Raw genomic sequence first — 18,491 nt, 5'->3', positions numbered from 1 at the left:
CTATTTAAAATAAAAGTAAATTTTAAAAGTATCGATATCAGCGTTATATAGATTTTTAATATAATACTGTAAATATAGCTTGCCCTTAATATATTGTTACGGATTTACCTATACAGTACTGTATCTTGTTTGCTGTGGCTTTTACATTGTGTAGGGTGAATGCCAGCAGCAACTGTAGTCTTCCTTGAATTGTTTAAAAGAGACTTAATAGCTTAATGGCTGGGTGACTGGCTGAATGTTGATAGAGTTTCTGGCTATTGATGCTGTAGCTTGCATAAGGCAGGAAGTGCCACAGAGCAGTGTTAGATCAAGAATTTGCTAACACTTAGAAGTTCTGATCTGAGTACTTGGTTAATTCAACCACATCAGCCTCTAACACTGTGATGGTTCCATTATTCAGGCAATACTAAAGCTTTAGTTGATACCTTTGAATTTTACAGTTCCATTTTATATAAACGTTCCCATGCCAACTTAAAACAAGAAAATAATAGTCATGTCAAAATATTTATATTTTCTAAGTGCGTTCATTTAGTGCGTTCTTCTCTAAACTCAGGGACATGATTTTGAGTGCAACTCAGAGGGCATTAAATCGGGAAAGGTGTTGCTGGCTGGGAATGATGGGAATTGCAGTGTAATATATTACGAAAGTGCCATGCTTGCTTTTATCTGATTTTGAAACTCAAAATAAAGCTCTCACTTTTCCTCTTTGAGACAGAGTGTTGATTGTTGCTGGGCTGAAAGAGTGAAGATAAGGCTTTGGTAGATTTCTGAGCTAAGAAACCTGGGATATGAGTCTCTTTCCATATGCAGATAAACAATTTTCTGAGCCTCATCGAAACAACACTGAGTTGGTTCCTGAATCTTCAAGGTAATACCTTCTCTCACTGGACTGTCAATATTAATCTGAAAAACAAAAACAAACAAACAAACAAGGAAAGTAGTTTTTATTTTACTTTTTAAAGAATAGTCAGAAGCCAAGAGACTAGACAGAGTAAGATGCTGAAGAATGTAAAAAAAGACAAAAGTGGCACCAAGAAAGATGGAAATCTTGACAATGTCATAAAATGTATTTATCTGGGTATAGCTACTCAACTTGCAAATAACCTGAGTAACTTGTGTATGATTAAAAGCATAAAAACAGAGAAACCAATAGGAAAACACACAAAACACCACAATGCAGAATAACTGAAGCCAAATCAAGTGTATTCCAATTAAAAAATCATATCAGGATGGACTTAGAACTAAAGGTCAGGCCTACTGCTTTACCGAAGACCAACAAATATTAGAGCAGTGTGATCTAGAAGCTATGATGCTGGCTAAAGTGACACAAATAGGTGTCATAGAAGATCACTGGGTGACTTGAAGCCAGTTATTCACAGCCCAAATTCGCTCACAAGTTTGTTGTTGTAAGAAAAAAATAAATTCTTACTATGGATACTATATTTATTTATTTATTTATTTATTTTATTGGTTCAATTTATATGCCGCCCTTCTCCAGAGACTCAACATTTACAATGCATTAAGCAATAGCCATCATACTTTTGTATATACCTGTTTAGTAGGGCTTTCAGCCCCCCCAAGCGGTGTTCTTTTTTATACAAAGTCAGCTTATTGCCCCCACAATCTGGGTCCTCATTTTACCTACCTCGAAAGGATGGAAGGCTGAGTCAACCTTGAGCCTGGTGAGATTTGAACTTGCAGTAATTGCAGGCAACTGGTGTTACTTAACAGCACTTTAGTCTGCTGTGCCACCAAGGCTCTATAGTATTTGATGCATCATTAATTCATTGTACTTTTATTTGTAATGCATTTATTTATAAAGATGGCCTTCTAGAGATATATCTCTTGCTAGCAGCCTACTTGTGTAGTCTTATGTTGAGATTTAATGAGGTATTCCTCATCTGTAAAGAAATAAAATTCTTTTTTTTTTTTAAATTTTTATTAATTTAAGAAACCACATAATACATTAATAAATGCAAGTAAAACAATTTACAACAAACATCATCTTTATAACATCTACCTATAATATCTGAATTGTTACAATATCAATATCCTATATTCTTCAATATACAATATTTCTCTCACCTTATATAATGATATTATTTTATTGATATCTCGTGTCTCTTTCTTAAATTTCATTTGATTTAAAACTTTATTTTACTCTATTGATATCTTTTCTTTTATTCAATTTTTCTTTCTTTCTTCTTCTCTTCTTTTTTCACTTCCCTCTAACCATTTATACCATTTTTGCCAGACCAGATAATATTCAGATTCTTCTTTTCCTTGGATCTCCTTGGTAAGTTTATCCATCTCAGCGCATTCCATAATTTTGGATATTAATTTCTCTTGAGTCGGGACCTCTTCTTGTTTCTAACTTTGTGCGTATATAATTCTTGCTGCAGTCAAAATGTGTGTTATTAAATATATTATTTCTTTTTCATATTTGCTTGTAGGTATTCCTAATAAATAAGTTTCTGGCTTTAATGGCACCTTTTAAGTTATTATTTGTTCCAGTTGCATTTTTATATTGTTCCAGAATTTTTTAGCTTTGGGACATGACCACCATATATGATAATATGTCCCTTTATGCGCTTTACATTTCCAACAGAGTGGAGATGTGCCGGGAAACATTTTAGAAATTCGCGCCGGTGGTAGATGCCACCTATAGAACAATTTATAAGCATTTTCTTTGTATGGTACAGATAATGTTAATTTATTAATATTTTTCCACAAATTTTCCCACTTATTTAATTCTATTGCATACCCAAAATTCGTCGCCCATGTGATCATATTCTCTTTAACTACTTCCTCTGCTAGTTTATATTCCAATAGAAAATTATAAATTTTGGTTATTAATTTCTCATTGGGGCCTAATAAAATTTTATCCAACTGATTTGGTTCCATTTGAATTCCAGTTTTTTCCATATCAGATTTATATCTGGATTTTAATTGCAAATATGACCACCACTCTATTTCCACATTTTGCATTCTCAATTCTTCTCTTGTTTTTAGTTTTCCTTCTTCATTTAAGATGTCCTTATATGTTTTTAATTTATTTGTATCTATTGTATTTGGATAAATATGTGCTTCCATTATGGAAGTCCACCTAGGAATCCTATCATAGTGATATTTTCTGATTTCATTCCATATTTTAAGCAAATTATCTCTTACAATATGTTTGCGAAATTGTTCTTGTTTTGTAATTTTCTCTCCCCAAAGATATGCATGCCAACCTCTTGTTAAGTCAAAACCTTCCAATATTAATGTTCTTATGTTTTTGAGTTCGATCCAATCTTTTATCCATATTAACGCTGAGGCTTTGTAATAACTCTGCCAATCAGGGAGTCCCATTCCCCCCCTCTCTCTTTTGTCTTGTAGATGTTTTAATTTGATTCTTGCTTTTTTTCCCTGCCAAATAAATTTTAATATCATTCTGTCTAAATCTTTAAAATATGTTCTTCCTGGGTTTACTGGTATTACCCTAAATAAGTATAACACTCTTGGCAGAATATTCATTTTAATGGTAGCAATTTTGCCTAAAAAAGACAATTGGAGTTTTGCCCATTTTTCCAAATCCTTTTCTATTTGTTTAGCCAATTTAATATAATTGTCTTCCTTCAAAGTTGATATTTTGTTTGTAATCCATATTCCTAAGTATTTAACTTTCTTTGCTATTTGTATCCCTAATATATTTTCCAATTCTTCTTTTTGATACTTGTTAAGATTCTTTGTTATAATTTTAGTTTTTTGTTTATTAATTTTCAATCCCGCTACTTCTCCATATTGTTGTACTTTTATCATTAATTTTGGTCCAGATTGTATGGGTTTATCTAAAATGAATACTATATCATCTGCAAAGGCTTGCAGTTTATATTCTTGATTTTTTATTTTTAGTCCAGTTATTTCTGTATCTTTCCTGATTTCTTCTAGTAATATTTCCAATGTTAATATAAACAATATAGGAGATAATGGGCATCCTTGTCTCACTCCTTTCTTTATATCAAATCGTTCAGTTGTATCTCCATTAATTTGTATTTTTGCTGTTTGGGTGTTGTATATCTTTTTAATCATTTTTATAAATCTTTCTCCAAATTTCATTTTTTCTAATTGTGCTAATAGAAATGTCCAGTTGAGATTATCAAACGCTTTTTGTGCATCTAGGAAAATTAGAGCTAACTGGTTTTCCGATCTTTGCTCATAGAATTCCAGAGTGTCAATAATTGTTCTTGTATTGTTATGAATTTGTCTTCCAGGAATAAAACCATTCTGATCAGGATGTATATAGTATTTGACTAGGTTTTTCAATCTCTGTGTTATAATTGATGTGAATAGTTTATAATCTACATTGAGAAGAGAAATTGGTCTATAATTTTTAATTTCCGTGGGATCCGAATCTTGTTTTGGTATTAATGTGATTATTGTTTCATTCCATGACTTCGGAATTTCAGCTTCCATTAATGCATCATTGAAAACTTGTATTAATATATCATCTAATGGTTGTTGGAATGTCTTATAAAACTCTGCCGGTATACCGTCTGTTCCCGGTGTCTTGTTATTTTTTTGTTTCTTTCTCGCTTCTATTAATTCTAACATTGAGATTGGTCTGTTCAATAATTCTATATGTTCTTCTTCTAATTCTTGAATCTTTATTTTATTTAAATATTCTATGATATTTTCTTCTCTAATCTCTTCCTTTGCGTATAAGTTTTTGAAAAATTCCTTTGCAATTCGTTTTTTGTCTTCAATATTCTGGTATAAACAACCATCTACATCTTTTAACTGTATTATAATATTCCTCTGTTTTTCTATTTTCAATTTATATGCTAGCCACCGTCCAGTTTTGTTTGCATGTTCAAATTGGTTTTGTTTAGCGATTTTTATTTTTCTTGCTATTTCTGTTGTTGTGATCAAATTTAATTTATGCCTTGTTAAATTTATTTTCTCCTTAATTTCTTGATTATATGGCTGTTTCTGTAGATCTAATTCATATTGATGTAATATTGTCTGTAAATTTTGTTTTATTTGTTGTTTGTTAAGCAATTGTTAAGCCTCTGATATATGCCTTGGTTGTGTCCCATAGATTTTGTAGACTGGTGTGCTCTTTCACATTAATTTGTAGAAATATTTTCAATTCTTTTTGGATCATATCCACATATTGTTTGTCATTTATAATATCTCTATCCATCATCCACCTTTTATGCTTTTGGTGTCCCTTCCATGTTATTTCAATGGGGCTATGATCAGCCCATGTGTTTGTTGTAATTTCTATTTGTTTAATGTCTGCTATAAGCTCTGCTGTCATCCAAGCCATGTCAATTCTGGACCACGATTGATGTGGATTTGAATAGAATGTGTATTGTTGTTTATCATAATTGAGTTCCCTCCAAGCATCTTGTAATTGAAATTCTTCTACTATATCATAAAATGTTTCTGGAAGTGTTTTTTTCCTGGATTTATTATGTTTACAACTCCTATAGTCCTTCTCTATGTTTACAATTGCATTAAAATCTCCAATTATGCATATGTTTTGGTATTCCAATTCCTTAATTTTGTTGTGCATCTTTTTAAAATAATCAATTTGGGTTCCATTTGGTGCATAAAGTGATACTAGTAATATCTTCTTCTTTTCTGTTTCAATTTCAACCATCAGCATCCTACCCTCCTCATCTGCAAATAATTGCTTTGATTGTATATGATTCCGGATGTACATTGCTATACCTCTCTTTTTTTGTTCTGTTAGTGCCGTATAAAGTTTTCCTAATCTTTTGTTCTCTAATAAACTGCGTTGTTGTTTTTTAATATGAACTTCTTGTAATGTTATAATATCTATCTTCAATTTTTGTAAATTTTTAAAAGTACGTGATCTCTTTGATGGAATGTTTAGTCCATTTATGTTAATCGATATCAATTTTAAATCTTTCTCCATTTCAAATTTCTATTTTCTTGATGTTCTTATTTTCCTAGTGTCTTTTTTTTCCTGTAATTTGTATTTTATCCCTTGCTCCTTCTCTTTCCATTCTTTCTTTCTCCCCTCTTTTTCTTTCTTCTTGCTGTATTTTTCTCGATTTGTTCTCCTGATTTGCAATTTCTTGCTGTGGTTCAAATTCTTGTTCTTCCTCAGGAAAAAAGTTGCTATCAAAAAATTTCTGTGCTTTCTCTAGTGTATCAAGTTTATATTTTTTATCTTGCCATGAAACAAGCAGTCCCTCTGGCGTTAACCACCGGAACATTATTTTATGTTTGTGTAATTCTGTTGTCAGAAAGTTATAATTTTTCCTTGTTTCTCTTATTCTTCTTGGTATTTGTTTTAATGTAATTATTTCTTTTCCCTTATATATAATTGGTTTTTCTCTCATTTTTTTGTATATTTCCTCTTTCACCAACTTCCTTACAAATCTAATATGAACCTCTTTTGGTAACCTGTTTCTTCGGGCGTAATTTGTGAATACTCTATAAATTTCATCAATTTCCTTATTAATTTCTTCTTTATTCTTTAACGTTGCTTCAGCCAGAATTCCCACCATTACATCTCTCAAATCTTCCTCTCTGTTTTCCACTATATTTTGAAATCTTAGGTAAAATAATGCCTTTTCCATTTCTAAAAATGAAATTGAATCTTCCAGTTCTTTGTTTATTATTGTTTGAGCACATTCTGACTCTTCTATCTTTTTTTCTACTTTGCCCATCTTATCTTCAATATTTTGGATCCTTTGTTCATTTTTAGCAATATTTTGTTGAATTTTCTCTATCTTATTATCCATTTTTTTAAGATTATCTTTAATTTCACCTATGTCCATTTCCAAATCCTCATGGTTTTTCCTACTTTCTTGATGGTTATCAGCAATTGATTCCTGTGTTTTGTTCATAAAATAAAATTCTTATTCATCATACAAGCTATTGGTAAGTCCCAAAGGTGCTTTTTTTCAAGAGGCAGATGGATTTTCTGGTCCAGTTGCCTCTTGAAAAAAAAGCACCTTTGGGACAACCATGACCTGGATGACTGAGAATCTCCATAGACAAAAGCTATTGGTAAGGTTTCAATCTGTAATATAAATTGTCTACTTGGAGAAATTATTTAAAATGCTCAACATCTGTGAGAGCATTCACACAGTTCTTTGCAAAATGAGAAATTATATTGTATTCCTGCCCAATTTATTAATTTACCTCTTTTGGAGCCTGGGGTTGGATAAATTCCTTAAAAAGTTTCTGTGCCTCTGATATTCTTTTCCTCTGTGATAAAATCTTCTTATACTTTTCACAAGCCACCCAGAATTCCATGTTCTCATCACTATATTCAGTCTTCAGGTAGGACTTGTAGACGATTGGCCCATCTGAAAATAATACGTCAACCATTGATTTGCAAACTCTACTAAAAGTAATTATGATAACAGTTATGTTTTATTCTCTGTATAAGATATGTTATGAAGAATCATTTTCTGAGGCGCTGAGATTATAACAGGAAGTGAAAATTACCTCAGCAGATAACTAGCTATTTTGTTTTCCCTTCCATTTACCATAATATATAGTTAAGGGTAACAGCATTCTATGCGCCTTTGGCATTTAGTCATGCCGGCCACATGACCATGGAGACATCTTCAGACAGCATTGGCTCTTTGGTTTTGAAATGGAGATGAGCACCGTCCCCTAGAGTTGGGAACAACTAGCACATATGTGTGAGGGAAACCTTTACCTTTATAGTTAAGGGAATATTCAGGGGAATATTTTTCATTTTTCTTAGTATTCTCATTCTCAAGGACATGGCCAGTTATATAGATATATCTATATGTTTATCTATATGTCTACCCACATTGGCTTCTTATATTAGGCTTAATATATCTCTATCATCTCTATCTCTCAATCTCAATCTCGAGCTCTATTTATCTCTATATATCTCTGTCTCTATTTCTAATTATCTGGGTATCTGATATATTGTTACTCCAAAATAAAATGTTTATTAATTTACTTGTATCCCACCTTTGTTATCTTTACAATAACTCAAGATGGCAAACATATCCAACATACCTTCCTCTTTTTATTTTCCCTACAACAAGAACCCCGTGAGGTGAATTAGACTGAGAGACAGAGTGTGTCCCAAGGTCACCAAGCTGGTTTTCATGGGTATAGCAGGACTAAAACTCACAGTCTCTCATTTTCTCCCTTGGTACCTTAGATCTTATTTGCATGCAAAACCTCCCCCCCCCCCCCACAAAACCTTCTGATTAGCAGTAACATCCACCATAGGTATTTTGACTTCAGCAGAGGAAATTCTTTTTAAAAAGAAATACCAGTCTGGAAAATCCAAAGAATGTAAGCAAATGAGCCAATGTGCCCAAAAGCAGGGCTGAATAGTCTCTTATCCAGGGTAAGGAATAGAAAAAATAAGCAAAAGGTTGTGAATGTTATTTCTAAATATAGATCGTATTCTTGAAACATAGCCGTTGCTGAGCTTCTTTGTTATTGTTTCTTAAGTTCCTTCAATAAATATTGAAGAAGTTCTTGGATGCCTTTTGAGCTTGGCTAAGTGGTTTGGTCCTGTCTGTGAGATGAAGTCTGACACTGCCAGTGGCTGTCAAGGGTCTCCCCAGCCTCTGTTTTTAGATAGAGAAGGAGTTAGAGAGCAGTAAAGAGTGTGAAAGTGAGGAAAGAGATAAATGCAGAATGAATGGGTGATAGAGTAGGTGATGGAGCATGGGGGAAACTGATTAGCACAGAGTGAGCAGGAGAGTGAGATGGAACGTGACAGAAGAACAAGTAAAAGAGAAATAATTGAAAGAGGATGCAAGTGATGGAGTGAAAGAGGGAGAGTGTAAGAGAGTTAATCATTGATTATCTGTGGGGTGGGTGGATGATCTAGTGCTTGATCCTTGTGATCAGTGGATGTGTGGGGTCTTCTCAGTAAAGCAGAAAAGGCAGATATCCCCCACTCGTCCTGAAAATCACTCATCCTGAAAATCTAGTTCTGGCAGATGGTTCAACTGCTGGTATAGCCACTTGTTTAAGTTCACCTCATCTCACACAATGCATTATGGAAAGCAATCGGTGGATGTTTTTCAGAAAATTTGCATTTTGTTGAGTTTGAGAAATATACCGTGCATGGAGTGATCTAAATTCTTTAAAAGTCAGTGCAGATTTTTGTTAACTGATTTTTTTTTTTTGAAGAGTTTGCAGTTTCTCTTTTTGACCTGGAAGAAATGATATTTGTTGTAACAGAATCATTTTCTGTGGGGAACACTTGCATTTTAGACAGATTGGGAATGATAGCATATTACAAAGTGAGAAGAGGAGTAATCTGAAATGTCCTTAGCAGACCTCCATTGGTAAGAATTCCCCAGTGAAAAATATTTACTTTAGGTTGCCATAAATCAGCTTGAAACTTCTGACACCCATTTGTCTGATCAGTTTCTACTTTATCTACTTACTAATACTAGTTTCTACTTTATCTTCAGCCAAACCATAGGGGGGGGGAGAGACATTTTGGGTATTCTTCTGCTTTACTTCCCAATCAGATTTGAAAAGATGGCTAAACTCACCATTCTAGGCATTTGTCAGAACTTGTCTCCTTGCCCAGTCCAGCCCAACCTGCCACACTTTAAAGACAATGATTGGTGGATCATTGCCTGGGAAATCCACCAATTAATGCATTTTAATTTGCCCTGCAGGAAACTGTCAGGATAGCATTATTTCCCAATCTTGTTAATGAGGCAGAGTTGACATCAGTTATATAGAGGGAGAAGATTTATGTTGGTATACTTCATGCTGGAAGATGGCCTGCTGCATTGGCTATTTGAATATGTCCTATGCCATAAATGCCCTTTACTTATTCCCATTCCATTTTACTGTTCTGTTCTGATTAATAATCATGTGTTTACTCACATTTAGTAGCCATAAGTTTTTCAAAAGACTGAGACCACTGAAGTACTTCTTCCAGGCTTATCCTTTGAGAAGCAAGGGCAGGGAGAGAAAACACAAAGTTAGAGCAGCCAATGGCCACATTTTCACAACTAGCTTTAATAAAATCTAAGACTAGGGATATTGAAGATCTATCCTTGTGCTTTGCTGAGCATCCACAAATACTGCCCGAGTTTGTTTCCCGGTATTTTTAAGCTAAGGGGAGAGAAAAAAGCAATGCTACCTTTAATGAATATTTCCCATGGCAGAGAACACATCTGCATTTTCTGTATTTAGACAATTTAAATAATCACTTAAAATAATTACAATTGCTGTAATATTACTGCATGTGGGCCTGCTTATCAAGAAAAGATAGGGCAGCAAATCCAAGTTTCAGAAATCTGGATAAAACTAGATGGCAACAAGCAGGTAGACAACATTTTAACCTTTCTGCTCCTCAGAGATGAATCCATAAGGAAACAGTTTGTATGACTGGGTGCTTACATGATGGAACCTCCAGTTCCAGTATTGAGGCAGAACATTATTTGTATTTTGTTTTAGAAGTAGCCTTGAAAATCTTTTTATTCTTAAGGTACTATGTCTATGTATACTACGATTGAATGAATGAATGACATCATCAGTAAAAGTGGACATACTTAATAGAAAATAACTGCCACTGAATTTACTGCAACATTAGGACCTATTTTACTTAAGCCTCCTTTGTTCAGAATTTGAAATATTCATGTTTCAAATGCTCCAATGTAATTACATCGTAATTTGTAGTGAAAATTGTACTTGCTTTTGAACTATGTATTTAGTCATTCTTGCTCAATGGGTGCAGTGGGAAATATACCAGTTGGCATATACTGTACCAAATATACCAATAAGCAACCTAATCAACATTTAAAAATAGACCCAGAGAGTTGATCGGCACCTGTTCCTAGGCAAGTAGGGTTGCAGACATTATATTCGAAATTATATTAGAAAGAAATTACTGAAAGGAAGAGTAGTACAAAAATAACAAAATGTAGCAATTTAAGTTATAATATTACATTATGTTACAAAGTACAATGAAGTAAACTATTTTTGTAATTATTGAAATGGATAGGTCACTATGGATTCCCACTGTTGGGAAGTGAAGTAACTGATTTTCTGGCATTAAAGAAATGGAAGAGATTAGCTCTCTTAGACTACCATGTGCTGGGGATACAAAATAGAAGCATCTGTTTTCATCTGCTCCTTTGGCCTGTTATCACCTCCCAAACACTCACAAAAACAACTTCATTATTTTGAACTTTAGTAGTAATCCATTCTTGATTAAAAGTAAAATTGGCTTCCGAATGTTGAGGCCAAATAAAAGATTCATAAACCAGTTTGGCTGTTTGTAGGGTTTTATAGGCTTGCTAATTTATAATCTTTTTCACTATTTTTATTGGACAACATGAATAAGATATGTATGCACATATGTCTATGTATTATGCTTGTAGTACTCCTGTCTCGATAATCATTTATTAACAATCAAATGAGGAAATATTTGGTGACAACGTAATCTGGGTTATGTTTGTTTAGCACCCAGACACCCTATTTAGGACCATCAAAATGGCAATAAAAGGTGTGCAGCTTTTTAATTGTCCAGAATTCATCAGGCAAAACATTAACCAAAGAGAAAAAACAGGGGAGAAGAAAGTGTAAACTGTTAGGTCAACTGGTTCAAGTCATATGGTTTTATAGTACAAAGTCCCAGGGATTCCTATATTTATCATATGACTAAAACACTCCTCTCCCCACACAAAACAACAGATGGCCTTTGTGGTTTACAGCTGGTAGGGGAATAATTATTTTCATTATTCTTAAATTCCCAATCTAGATTATACTAATAAGAAAAACAAATGTCTGCATTTTTAAAATTCCACCTTAGACTATATTTTGAACTACTGAGCAGTGTCAGCAGGGCAGATAAAAGAAAGCATTGCAGTCACAACTGTACAGTCAAAACCCTACCTCATTTGTGTGTGTGAGTAGTAGTAATAGTAGTTGTAGTAGTAGTAGAAGAAATGGTATCCTATTTGCTTAATGGAACTTTCCTTCCCTTTATACCCAGTTTCTCCCCAAATCTATTGGACTCCCGCATCCCAAAGCAAATTAAAAGTGAAAGCATAGAGTCACGGTTGAATGGGGTTGAAGTAATTTATGGAGAGATTCCATTCTATCAATGGACATACACAACTGGATTCAACTTGAATATCAGCAGCCCTTTCATAACTGCTGGGTGTATGTCACTGAATTCTCTGACTGAGACAACAGATCCTCAGCTAACAATGAACTCAGCCTTCTTTCATCCACTGCTTTTTATTTGGCATCTCTAGGATTACTCCAAAAGAATATCCAAATACTGTAGCTCCATACCTAACTGATTGTAGTTTTACCCTGCCTGTGGTCTGGAGCAGAAAAGATATAAGCAATACGTTAATTAGAACTATTGATCAGAGCTATGAGCCCCTGAGAGACTTATTTGACCAGGAGACTGAAGATTCCCCATGCTACTCCATTTATGGGGTTTCTATTCTCAAAAGATTTAGGCTTTATTCATACATATATATATATATATATATATATATATATATATATATATATATATATATATATATATATATATGTCTTTTTATATTCTTCAATGAAGATTGTTAGACTGAGAAAATATTCAAAGTCAACAATGAGCTTCATGGCTAAAAGATTTGGTCCTAACTCTCTTTTGTTCTAGCTGTTGTAATCACCACACCATCCTGGCCAGTGGTGGAATTCAAATTTTTTTTACCACCACTTCTGTGGGCGTGGCTTGGTGGGGTGTGGCAAGGGAAGGATACTGCAAAATCCCCATTCCGTCCCCACTCCTGGGGGAAGGATATTGCAAAATCTCCTTCCCTAATCCCACTCTGGAGCCAGCCAGAGTTGGTATTTGCTGGTTCTCCAAACTACTCAAAATTTCCTCTACCGGTTCTCCAGAACCTGTCAGAACCTGCTGAATAGCACCCCTGATCCTGGCTCTCTGCAAGGGAAACTTTCTATTTTATCAATGACATTTATTTACATTTTCTCTATTTAAAGCAAAAAAGAGCTACTTACCTCTAAACCACACTTTGAATTTTGAATGGACCCCCATATAGGATTTAACCCAAAGTTTCCTCCTTCTATTGTTATCTCTTCCATCATTGTATATAAATGGAGGTAGGATAAGTAACATGTAAAACTCACTCTCAAAAAACGGAAAATTCCTGGTTTCTTCCTTTACCCTTTGTTCTGTAAATAAGACTTCTTGTAGATTGGTTTGTACTTACTTGGAAATGACTCTGTTTGTGCCATCTCTGAACAAACTGCAAAGCCAACATACGCTGCGATTCATAATCCTGGATGAAGAAAACAAATATATTTAAGCATTCTGTTCAAGGGATATTGGTAAGATGCAGGAAAGATCATAATGCTTATGTATTGATGTGATTTTAGGTCACCTTCCAGACAAAACAAACTAGTTTTCATCTTATCCAGGCTTACCTTGAGCTCAGTACATATGGGGTTGAGTTAATATGCTGATTATTAGCTATCTTTCAATTCTTGCAAGATTATACCCTTTTTCCTTTGTTTTCCCATATGCCTGGGTCAGTTTCCCAGAATATCTTTATGATGAAAGCTTTCTAAATTCCTCATAACCTCTCTGTTCCTTGAAGCCACAGCCTCAAATTTCAAATATCCACATGTAACTGCACCCAAGTTGAAGATCTAGCAAGTCTCTATCTAACATACATCAATTTTCCTCTTTTTCTTTTGTTTTTCACAGCTGAATTTTAGATTGTAAATTCCCTGATGCCAGTTCACTTTTAGTGCATCTGAATCATGGAACACCATGCATATTGGTGACATCATTATCCACAAAGTATCTTTTCTTATTGTGTTGCACTCCTGTGCCCATATTTCTGGTAATTAAGATGTGCTAAATATAATAGAACTTTTGGAAATACACTGATGAGGATTGTTCTTTTTCTTTGTGGAAAAGCAATTCAAGGGAAAAGCAGCATCTTTGCTGCCCCTGTGTGGATTCCTCTGACAATGCTTTCCTATGTCCTCTGATAATGTTTACTACAAACACAAACAGTCAGAGGATCTATGCCATGTGACTAAGCTGAGGTGTGAAGAACTAATATACAGCAGTCAGTTATCTGCCCTTTAAATGTGATTGGGTATACAGCTGTAGTATCCATCTGTGGTATCCATCTGTGGTTTCTAGATTATTGGAAATGTACTCCTTAAACCAAAATGTTTTATTTCCAGAACTAGTTTTATGATTAACTAATCATAAAACAGTAGAATAGCTGCAACTGGGTGTTCTGAAAGAGAGCAAATTTTCAGTTATTTAACTCACTATTATACATTTATGAAGAAGGAGAAGAGAGCAATAGTGGCACATATCTGTAGCTCAGATGAGAGTGGAGGTTCATTCTCCAAGCTTGTGGGTTGGTTTCTGAATGTTTTGTTACCAGGCTAGATAACAACTTCAGGAGAAGAGATTATGAAATGGTTTACTTCATACCAAAATAAATTGCTTGGCATTGAGATCCTGTTTTTTTGACTTGGCTGTTAATGGAAGTCAATTGTTACCTGATGTCAGACTTCAAACTGAAACAGGCACATCAAGATTTCAGGAAAGTGGTTAACTACTATGATCTTTCCTTTACTATCAGCAAATTCATAAACGAATTAAATACACATAGACTATTTATCCTGAAAGTCCAGAACCCTGGAATGCACTGTTCAGAGCTTCTAACCATACTCGATAACCATGTTTGTATATTTGCTTGTTTGTTTTTATTTGACATAAATGCAGTAGCTTTCATTGAATCTAAGATGAGACGTTTTTCAGTCTAACAGATATCTTCATCAACCCTTCCTCTCAGTTCCTCAAAAATGAGCCACAAGCTTTACAAAGTTGTGAAGCAATCAGCCAGAGTCTGTTAAACAAAAGACAGCTTTATGCTTTTTGACAAGTATAACGTCTCTTAATAAAATCATCTGCTTTTTTTCAAATCATTTTTAAAAGGTTTACCTGCTTTTGCAAAATTCAACATTCAGCAAGGCAGAATTCCCTAATTATAAGTCTTGGCCTTTGGTGAGGTCGCAAGCAAGTTAATGGTGAGTCACAACTATGTATGTGATTTAAATTTTGATGATGCTTGTGCACACAAAGCAGAAGTACTATCAAATCTTCCTGTTTTCGCTGGACAAACCTTGCATACAAAATAAACTGTAAAATGTCAGCACTTGAATACGGAGCGTAAACCATCCATCACTCACAACAGCAGTTGACTTCTCACATGACATTTTTAGTCTTTGAGGGTGTCCATTGAAGTGTGTGTACAGTTGTTAGTGAAGTTCTATATTTTTACACACTATTGTTCATTTCTAGACTTCCAAGGGAAGAAACATTTCTGTTACCTGGTATGAAAAAGGCTAAAGATGATCTATTTACTAATAGTGCTGAGAAAATAAATTTAAGTCAAGAAAGTATGAATATGGTCCATATTTTAGTAAGTAATATAGTCATATCTTTCCTAGCACGAATAGAATCAATTTTATTTATGGGGGGAGGGGTGTTATACAAATTCATTTATTATTGGATTGAGGATGAGAATTTTGAAAATCCCTGCCATAAGGATTGGATTAATTCAACTATAGTTCTATCTGCATTGAGGATTTATCCTGACTGTCAATAGGGAGTATCAAAGACCTATTACACTGGTACATAAGTTTTTCTTAAAACTGAAACACTTCTTCCATGCATTTTGAATTCTTATATTCACTAAAAGATTTACTTTTAGAATGTATAAACTTGGAAACCAAAAAACCCCACCCATTGAGAAGCCTTTCTTTCTTTCTTTCTTTCTTTCTTTCTTTCTTTCTTTCTTTCTTTCTTTCTTTCTTTCTTTCTTTCTTTCTTTCTTTCCTTCCTTCCTTCCTTCCTTCCTTCCTTCCTTCCTTCCTTCCTTCCTTCCTTCCTTCCTTCCTTCCTTCTTTCTTTCTTTCTTTCTTTCTTTCTTTCTTTCTTTCTTTCTTTCTTTCTTTCTTTCCCTGCTTCCTTGATGAAAGAGAAAAATGGAGAAGGTAATTGGTGCATCTTATTCCAAGCACACCTATGGAAGAAATGCAGCACTATGTCCTACATGTCCTACAAATGCAGCACATTTTTCTTGGAAGAAGACCCAGCCAAAGCAATGCAGCATGCATTTATTTGTAAATTACTGTGGCTTATATATTACACTGTTTACAAAATCCCTGAGTGGTTAATAAATAACAGCATCAGCACTGAAATGTGAAAACTCATTGACATGATCAAGGCCCTGATGTGCTATCTTTCAGGTGATTTGATCTGGTAAATGAGTTTTTCCACGAAGACAAGATTGTTGAGTCTTCCACATTGTCAATGACTCGTCCAATGATTGTGAAATGTTAAAATTGAGTTGTAATAAGTAGATATACTGCATAGTAGATATGAATGAACAAACCTAGTTCCTTTTTTAAAAATGGTGAAAGCAAATGGATAAAGCTGTTATTAAACTTACTTTAAACTTGCTCTTTGTTCAAAAATGTTTTGACCACAGGGCACTTCAATTATAGGCACAAATAAGACTCATGCCTTCAATATATTTCTCTCTCCCATCTATCAAAAATATTGGACTATCTTATATATTTTAGTTTCAGAAATATAATATCTTAATATTACAAGGCCTTAATTTTTCACCTTTACCAAGTTTGCATTATACAATTTACACAGTAGTGGACTTATTTTAGTTGCAGGTATTCCATTGTAACTATATGTATCTTAATCACAGTTTTTTTCTAATCTGGGAAAGCGTATGAAGAAATTGTTTAGAACATGACTCATATCCACTGATTCAGAGTTAATAGCTAAGAATTAAGAAATTAAATGATAGACACTCATTAATTACCCTTAATAGTTGTTGAACATAAATTATTTCCCAAAAGTCTGAACTAATGGTATCCCCATCCCTTCTGCCTCTCGTCAACCCACTCATTCTTGTATAACAGGCAACAGAAATTCACCTCTTTGGCAGAATTAGGGTAATAGGTTTCTGGGTGTTTTTATTAGAAGCACAAACATGTGATGCTACATGAAACAATAAAATATTTCAAACTGAGGAGATCCTATTAAAATGATGCTGTACTTACTCTCCTAGACTCTTTTATCCTGAAATAATACAGTAGCTGTTTTTAAAATCCCTGGCAGTTAGGTATAGACTAGTTGCTTACTTACCACAATGTCCTCCAAGTTTTTGAGGAGGGTTTTATTGTGATGGTTGAGGAAATTATTTGCTTCTGTTTAAAATCAGAAGTATGCCACAATCTGACCACGTTTGGTAGTTTTTGACTTGCAGAGGATACAGCATTGGGTATCTGCTTCTGAAAAAGAACAAGGTCTCATATTAATGCGTCCTTCTTGGTGTTACTGAAAGCAATAAGTGCTTCCCTTCTGCTTTAGGGAGTTGTCATCTTCATGTGTTTACATTTAAACGTTGCTTGTGGTTAGTGGGAAGTTCTTTTTATTTAAAAAAAAAATTGAAAGAAAGTTCCACCAGTCTTCAGAGATCCATTGATAAGAGGATGTTTGTTCTGTCAGTTGTAGAATATCTTTACTGATTGACTAAAGCCACATTATTATTATTAGTTTGGAAAAAATTATGAACAATGACTGCAATCAACAGATAAGGCTGTCATTTTGTGACTAAAAGTTTCCAGTCCCTTATCAAGTGACGCTTCTCTTCTTCAACTACCAACCCTCATCTGAAAAGTGATGAGGAATTAGATATAGGTCAAAACCACCTCCTTTCTATAATGAAATAGCCATAACATGTGATCAATTATTAAAATATGTTTTTGGTGAAGTCCTTTTCTTTGCAGATATTCTGCTCTGAGTTAAGTCACTGCATCTTGGAATGGAGGTTTTGGCTGAATCTGATGTATAGTATACTTAAATGTTGGTTGCTAGGGAACAGTGGAAAAGGGCTATGACTCTTGCATCCTGCTTGTGAGTTTCCAGGATGCAGTATGTCTTAGGGACAGACAGTCAAATGCCTTTGAATATTTCCAGAATGGTTTACTACTTATGGTGCTGGCAGGAACTCTTAGGAGTTCAGAATTAAATTTCCTTATCCATTTTCTGAAGCTATAGAGAAGAAAGGAATGTAGCAATGTGTGTTTTACTAATGCAATGAAAATATACCACTGTGCGTATTTTTATTTGCATGCAATTTGCATGTAGATTGAAAGTTGTCTGCTCTGATATATCAATCATAATAAAAGTCTCTCTTCTGGGAATCCCTATCAAATACAGTGAAGTAGATTTTGGGTAGTCACATATTGCAGAAAAGAAGAGAAAAATGTTACAGCATAAAATTATATGTATGCTAATTATAAATGTAACATCAGTAGAAATATTATATATGGGTAATAATAATATAAATAAAACTAGAGTGGGGAAAGCTTTGGCAATGTGATCTGGGATCTGTGCAATTTCTCATTCAGCTATCCAGCAACCA

At 34.1% G+C, this 18,491-nt stretch overlaps 1 protein-coding gene across 1 annotated transcript; it reads right to left on the bottom strand.

The window, feature by feature from the left end:
- Positions 1 to 693: 693 nt before the first annotated feature.
- Positions 694 to 17,365, bottom strand: RGS13 (regulator of G protein signaling 13). Its single transcript, XM_070939296.1, has 5 exons — positions 17,210 to 17,365; positions 13,224 to 13,292; positions 9,874 to 9,935; positions 7,165 to 7,331; positions 694 to 903 (listed from the first exon to the last, which is right to left on the bottom strand). Exons 2-5 carry the CDS (start codon positions 13,286 to 13,288, stop codon positions 694 to 696), a joined length of 504 nt encoding a protein of 167 aa, XP_070795397.1. The 5' UTR covers positions 13,289 to 13,292; positions 17,210 to 17,365.
- Between the last annotated feature and the right edge of the window lie 1,126 nt (positions 17,366 to 18,491).

This window comes from Pituophis catenifer, unplaced genomic scaffold, assembly GCF_029215685.1.
Source record: "Pituophis catenifer annectens isolate HBS135680 unplaced genomic scaffold, rPitCat1.0.hap2 SCAF_3, whole genome shotgun sequence".
NCBI lineage: Eukaryota > Metazoa > Chordata > Lepidosauria > Squamata > Colubridae > Pituophis > Pituophis catenifer.
This window is presented reverse-complemented; position numbering and strand designations above follow the sequence as displayed.